We start from the raw sequence: 7,013 nt of genomic DNA on the forward strand, positions 1-7,013 counted from the left end.
CGCCGTCGAAGATCTGGTGCTTTTGGAAAGGGAGAACGATGAAGGTGGCGGGGCAGTCCTCACCGACGGCGAAGACGTCCTCGTGCATGGTGGCGTAAGGAGAGATGGCAGTGAGGCACTGGGCGGTGACGTCGCCGGTGCGCTGCTCATAGCTCCGCACCGGCTTCACCACCTTCGTCATCAGCGGGCTCGCCGCCGCCGTCACCAGCAACGACTTGAACGCCAGTATAATGGCGAAGGTCCTCGATGACCTGTAGTGCATAAAGAGGGGATAGAGGTAGGAGATGATAAGAATTTGGCTTCAGACTGGATGACATGGGAATTGGAAAGAAAATTTTCCACAATATCTCGGTTGACCGTGTAATTTAACCTTGCCCGACTCTCAATTGCTAATTTTTCGCGTTAGAACTTGGAACACAATTTTTCTTCGGTGAAAGAAAACAACTTTTTTAACGTTAGCGTTTTGCATGAATTATGTATATAAAGCATGGAAGGATAGGGGAGAAGGAAAAATAAATAAATCAATGAACGTCCAGGAATTTTGATGACTACAACGGACTTGAGTCCACGGTTTTTGAAAAGTCTTTTCCTTTCTTCAATATCAAAAGAAATTCAAGAGCTAGAATCAAAACTGGGATGGACTGGAAATGGAAAATTTACTATATTAATGAGAAGAAGATTATTCTTTATATTGGCTTTGCTGTTTCTAGATTCATAAACTATAGTTTAATAATTTTGCTCCAGCTACACTTGTAAAATATTTTATATTTCAAAATATGTGATAGTTGATACCATCCAAGGAGAAGAAATTCGATAATTTGAATACTTATTTCTTCTGTTCAAATTACAACTTTGAAGAAGAATAAATCGATAATTTTCATTGATTTGAGAGAAATTAGTGTCGAAACAAAATATTCAAATTTATTCTCAGAAAACAAAATAATCAATTTGGGCAAAATTTGATTTCCTAGAATGGGAGGTAAGGATGGAAATTATTTTCTATTCAGTTCATTCGTATGTTTTATGACCTAATTGGATATAGAGTTACTTATTTGAATGGGTACTAAATTTACAAAAAGGAGATAAAACCATACTAAGTGGGTTTACATGAGAATATTCAGGGAGAAATCGTTGGCCATGTGTTTGCAAAATATTAAGCATGATTATTTGTTTGTTTTTTTCTGCATTTATATAACTTTTAGGTAAGTACAACCTGCCAAGTCAAAAGCATCAAACTGATGTAAAAGAAAAGGAATCTCAGTGACACTAGTTCAAAAAATCTCTCCAGCCTGCGGAGCCACATAGAAGGCGACTCAGTCCGTATTCTTGTTCGTCTTTCAGAAAAAAGAAGAAAAAAAAGTCAAACTTTAAACTAGTCAGCGGGTCCCATGAATCTGTGGGTGACCACCATGAGCCTTCTCTGCATCTACAAGGTCAAGGAGATAAATACGTACCCATCGCGATTTTTTTCCACATCGGCTTTTCCACGCGGGGACTGTTAGCTTCTGTCAAACTTAAAAAAAAGAGACTTTGAGACTGTTAGTTTTATCCCTTCCTCTCTTTCTCTGCCTCTTCCTTGGTAAAATTTGGTTGGCGTTCACCCTCGCCCTCTCCTCTACTACTACTGTTCTTCTCTCCATTTGCCTTCTCCAGGACGCGAAGATGCTGAAGAGATTGCTAACCAAGTCCAAGAAGGAGCCCCCCTCGGCCCTCTCCACCTTAGATCGTCTCCACGAGGTAATTATCCCTTTTTGTGAAAAAAATCGTTTCTTCTCTTCTTTCGTTTATATCTAGGGAATTAAAAAAAGGGTACCTTTTTAGGAATACTGTCACTGTTTCTGGAATATTAAAACGTTCATGTGCTCTTATCTTTCTGTGATGTTATTTTTTTATATTATCTTGTTTATATATAAGAGAAGGGAGAGGTTTGTGGGTACATCGCAAATGGCCGGGCACGGCTAGATAAAAGATTGGCTCCCATATAAGAAGGCTACAAGATTTGGTACACAAGTGAAAAATGCGAAGATTTCTTTGGTCGTGGAGAAGCATTGACAAGTTTGTAACAAATTCACTTCCATTGGAATTCAATCCATTATTTGGAAATCACTCTAGCGATCGAGGAGGCTATGTATAGACTTTAAAAAAATGACTGGGTGTGGTGTGACTAGTGAGCTTCTAAGCTTGCTTCATAGCAATATGAAGAAAGTTTTCTACTTATAAATAGATTCAGATTCTTGTGGGAACGACGTGAAGTCGTAATATGACAAAAATCTAATGTTTAAGATCACCTGGTCCTTTCGGTTATCATTTTTGGTAAATCGGATGATTGAAATTAATTGAGTACAAAAACATCCTTAGGAATCAGAAAATAAAATATCAATAAGCTAAGTAGGAAGATTTGCCGAAGAACCCATAATGCAAATCCCGTATGATTTGCCATATAAGATGCCATCCAATTAGCTGCGTAAGAGAAATCATTTCTTTTTCGGGTAGCATTTTTCTGTTCGTGCGTTTGATGGTGGCCATGGCTATTAATTGCTCGTTAGATTGCATGGTGGTTCGTGTGACTTTCGGGAAGATCAGGTTATCTATATCCTGCCCAAATGTCCACCTTTACTTTCATGAACAAGTTAAAAGTTGTTATGCTCTCACATTTCCAAAAGAAGTGAAGAAACAAAAAATGATATAAGGATCAAACTGTAAGCTACAGTAGACTCCAGCAAAGTTCAAAGTCAATAGATAGGTCTTGAAAACTAATCTAGATATAATTTATTTCTTTCATGTTAACTGAGTTTTTGTTTGACTTCATTGCTCAAAGAAGATGATGGGAAGAAGATGAATTAACTGCTTGTTAATTGGATAATTTTGGGAGAAGTGCATTAGTTAATCTTGCATAGGGCAATCAGTAACACTTATTATCTTCTATTTTCTGTCTACAAGCTTGGTTTTTGCCAAGCACCTCTTTTCTCCAAAGTTATGATCATCCTGTTTTGTTTTCAGACACTAGAAATGTTGGAGAAGAAAGAGCATGTTCTTCAAAAGAAAATATCTATTGAAGTTGAAAAGGCAAAGGATTGCACAAAAGCAAAAAATAAAAAAGGTATGTGCTTCTATCTTTTCTAGTTTTCAACATCAAGGATAATTCACTCATAATCTAATAATCTGTAGATTTAAACCAGCTCAAGCAAACCTGAACCATTGACATAATCTGTAGTAGCACGATTTTTGTGGAGCATAGATAGTTGAAGTTAAATACTGCTACTTTCCATTACAATGGTCAAGGACCTAGAACTTTTCAATGAAATTGGTTTTAATTATGAGATAATATGCTTTGGGAACATGAAGTACCTTGGACCTTGATATTATCTTGACAACTTATTTCTTCTTCTTGTTTACATCAGACATGAATCATATACTAATTTTCATCAACTAGAAGTGTAGCTCTAGATGCTGATACTGGCATGACTGTGTGAGCGATTCAGTGTCAATGCAACAGTCGAGGACTGGATACTTGAATACATAGAATTTGGTTTTAGGTTCTGGAGAGGGGGCGCATAGGGGAAACGAATTGTTTGTTTCTTATGATTGTCTAAAACTGAATGCAAAACTGAGATGAGGTAAAATATACATCTGAGGCCATAGAATGTTGGATATATGGTCTGTGCTCCTCGTTACATACTAGTCAAAATAGTCTAAGGAAACATCTATCGAGGGCAAGGATTTTAGTGCTGCTGGCATCGGGGGGTGTTAGCATGCACTTGATATGTTGTGCCATGCCGAAACATGTGCTTAAAAATTAAAGGTCCTGCTTTAATGAAACTTTTAAGAGAGGATCTAAATAGGTGCTGTTGTGGTTCAAATTTGGCCCGAGGGTGACCATGCCGGTGGAGTCGAGGGAGCCGCCGATGGTTGGAAGGAGAAGACAGGAGCCACCTTCTGCGCGGCGGCCGTATACCTGCATAAAGCCTCACCGGGGTTTCCAGTGAGGACCCTCCGACGATTAACTTAGAGTGGGATTAATTTGGTCCGGCCAAAAAGGGTCCCTTAGAAGTTACCTGACCGAGCTATTTATAATCTCGGTGGAGTGGCCTAGGTGGCAGAGGCACTGTCAGTCCTCATTATGAGGGGGCGTGGCTTTGAGTCGGATGGCGCGCAGCTTAGACTGGCTGGTGGCGTGTAGTACAACCCGTTCTTGAGAACGGTAGGGTGTTGGCAGTCACAGCAGGGCATGGCCGGATTAGTCAAAGTGTCGTCTGACTGTTGAAGGCTGGCTACGGAAACGTGGCATGATAATATCATAGTGTACGGTCACGTAAGTGGGCGTAGGCCCGCACATGGGTGCGGTCGTTAGCGAGGCCAAACTCATTGAGAGGTCGCATTATGCGTTTGGCGAGGTCGGCTTGATGGGTGTTGAAAGTAGCTCGGTTTTCCGGATTTCGAGGTGTGCTTGGTGGAGCGCCCCGAGCTTGGTCGGGACGGGTCGGCGAATGTCTGAGGCACCCCGAGCTTGGTAGGGGAAGTCTGCAAATATCTGAAGTTGGTGGAGCTTTTGGTTGGGTCCCGAAGTCGAGCTGACTCTGGGCCGAAGTGAAGATTCGGCCAATTGGCGTTGACGTTTACTGGGGCCCCTAGAATGCCAATATTAGCACGGATTGTACGGAGCGTAGTCCGACCCGCTGCGCCATACTAGTTGAAGAAATGGGGGTCTGGAAAAAATAGGGCAATTTGAATAGTACAGGAAAGGAAAGACGACTATCGAGTGTGCCCCTAATAGAGTCAGTAGGGAATGGTTATATCAACCATTCGGAAAGATTCCCTCTTCTCTATCCATTCCTACTCTTTTGATCTATCAGAACAGATCAGGGCTGCAACTAGGCGGTCTTTTAGTTGTGGGCTGGACGATCCATTTTTTTCCCTATTAGGTGCAATGCTAAATTGGTGCCGGTGTCGATCCTGGCTTGACATGGTATGTGCCAATCAGCACAGGCCAATGCTCAAAAGTTAAAATCTTGCTGAGGAGTCAGTTAATTGTTCTGTTGTCATATCTTTACAACTTATTTTGCAGAAACAAACTTTGTTTTCTTGCAGCTGCTATTCAATGCCTAAAGAAGAAGAAATTATATGAAGCACAGATAGAACAGCTGGGGAACTTCCAGTTACGAGTCCATGATCAGGTATATCATGTATGAACTAGGACTTCCTTTGATTTCATTACATGACATATTGCTTAACATTAATATAGTATGCATCTGTATGTAGATGATTGTGCTTGAAGGTGCAAAGGCAACTACTGACGTTATAGATGCTCTGCAGGCAGGATCATCTGCTGTTAAGTCCATGCAACAGTCATTGTAAACTTTCATTTCCTCCCCCTCACCTCCAAAATGGGTTAGGTTAAGTGAAGAAGTTACACATTAATCCATTGACTGAACTTGGTTCTCAAATTAAGCCTCTGTAATTTCCGAGTTGCTATTTGAATTCATATGGCAGAGGAATTTGATCATGCTCATCTGCTGGGGTTCTTCATCCCATGCTTCAGGTTAATTCTAGTCATTTGGTTAAGTGGCTCACAGTAAACAGTTCCTTGCTTTACTTTACATAGCATTTAAGATGTAATTAAGTTCTCTGAGCTTTACAAATTTCATGTATTTCATCCATCTTTACATAAAGCTGACATGCTTTCTCCTTAACAATTTCACATCATGCCAACAAATGCATGTATCTAGTTGCATTCCTTTGAAATGAACTGCACCCTTGGTATATGCTCATGCTAGGCATTTGTTGGACATATGCCATAAGCATTGTGAGTTTAAGCTGAACAGTAACCCTATGTTGGAGAATTCTTGAAGTTGGTAGTTTGGTTCATTGATGAAGCTTTGTTAACTTAATAAACACCATGCCAATGAAATAACCCATGCTCACGGTGACAATGATGCAGAAGCATTGATGATGTAGAGAAGACCATGGAACAAGCAAACGAGCACACAGAAAATATGAGGCAGATACAGGAGGCACTTGCAATGCCAGTGGGTGCTGCAGCCGACTTCGACGAGGTTTGGCCATGCGTTCCCATATTTTCTTTTCTACCTCTATATATCTTGTCAAATTTCCATTTAAAAACAGGAATTAGATTTAGGGAGATGTTATCACAAAGCAACTCAATTAATGAAACAAACTCAGGCAATAGAATGTACCACAGAAACTGGTGTAAGCAGAGAAGGAAAGAAGCAAATGATTATTTTTCATTTGGAATCTTTGCATTCATGACCCCTTTTTCTCCCATTGGACTTTCTTCATCACCAAGATTTTCAGGGTAAGTGGCCAATATTAAGAGAATCTCATCATATCAACAATATAGAAACAGTTCATATCATTTCAAACATGAGTTACAATCTTAATGGAACTGGTTGAGTTCATTGCTGAGAACTTGATGACTTTTGGACTGCAATCTCAATATTTAGCAAGGAGATTGGTGCTGGCTCCCAAGATTTGAGTTGGATATTGTTCAAATGTATTTAAAATAACTCAGAAACTTTTTGTTCAGTTATATGAGTAAATTCTTGGAACAGGATGAACTTGAAGCTGAGCTTGAAGACATGGAAGGAGAAGAACTGGAAGAAGAGCTCCTCCAGTCACCTTCTACAGTCCCTGCCGCACCATTGCCGAATCCAAATCAACCTCGGAGAGAAACCCCACATCCAGCCAGTGATGTGGATGAATTGGCTGCACTTCAGACAGAAATGGCTCTGTAGCTTATGATGCATAGCCGGCACGGGTTTTAATGTGCCTTCACTTATCTGGCTATCCATCTCATGCCTCCCTTCTGATCTTATCATATCAGACTCGAATCTGGAGTTTTCTGTACATAAATATTAGAGAAATATAACTTGACCAACTACGAAACTTGTATCAATATTGGCCTTGATGTATTAACGGTATACTAGTTCTGGATGTTTTATCTCGTCAGTCTGGTATTTTATCCTTGAGTAAATGAACTTTGTTACATCTTGTTA

General features: G+C 40.2%; 1 protein-coding gene across 1 annotated transcript; it reads left to right on the forward strand.

Moving 5' to 3' along the window:
• The first annotated feature begins 1,536 nt into the window (after positions 1–1,536).
• Positions 1,537–6,966, forward strand: LOC103705905 (vacuolar protein sorting-associated protein 32 homolog 1-like). Its single transcript, XM_008789811.5, has 6 exons — positions 1,537–1,737; positions 3,001–3,100; positions 5,089–5,174; positions 5,260–5,351; positions 5,939–6,053; positions 6,570–6,966. The coding sequence occupies exons 1-6, from the start codon at positions 1,663–1,665 to the stop codon at positions 6,750–6,752; spliced, it is 651 nt and encodes a 216-aa protein (XP_008788033.3). The 5' UTR covers positions 1,537–1,662; the 3' UTR covers positions 6,753–6,966.
• The last annotated feature ends 47 nt before the right edge of the window (positions 6,967–7,013 follow it).

The sequence above is a fragment of the Phoenix dactylifera genome, chromosome 14 (genome assembly GCF_051530095.1).
Source record: "Phoenix dactylifera cultivar Ajwa chromosome 14, Ajwa_hap1_PhDact_Kaust_v1.1, whole genome shotgun sequence".
Lineage (NCBI taxonomy): Eukaryota > Viridiplantae > Streptophyta > Magnoliopsida > Arecales > Arecaceae > Phoenix > Phoenix dactylifera.

What these genes read in the sequence shown, in the direction of transcription:
- LOC103705905 (XM_008789811.5), top strand. Translation starts at nt 1,663, where the DNA reads ATGCTGAAGAGATTGCTAACCAAGTCCAAGAAGGAGCCCCCCTCGGCC. An exon ending in AGTTACGAGTCCATGATCAG is followed by an intron (nt 5,175 to 5,259) that starts GTATATCATGTA and finishes ATCTGTATGTAG; the next exon opens with ATGATTGTGCTTGAAGGTGC. An exon ending in AAGTCCATGCAACAGTCATT is followed by an intron (nt 5,352 to 5,938) that starts GTAAACTTTCAT and finishes ACAATGATGCAG; the next exon opens with AAGCATTGATGATGTAGAGA.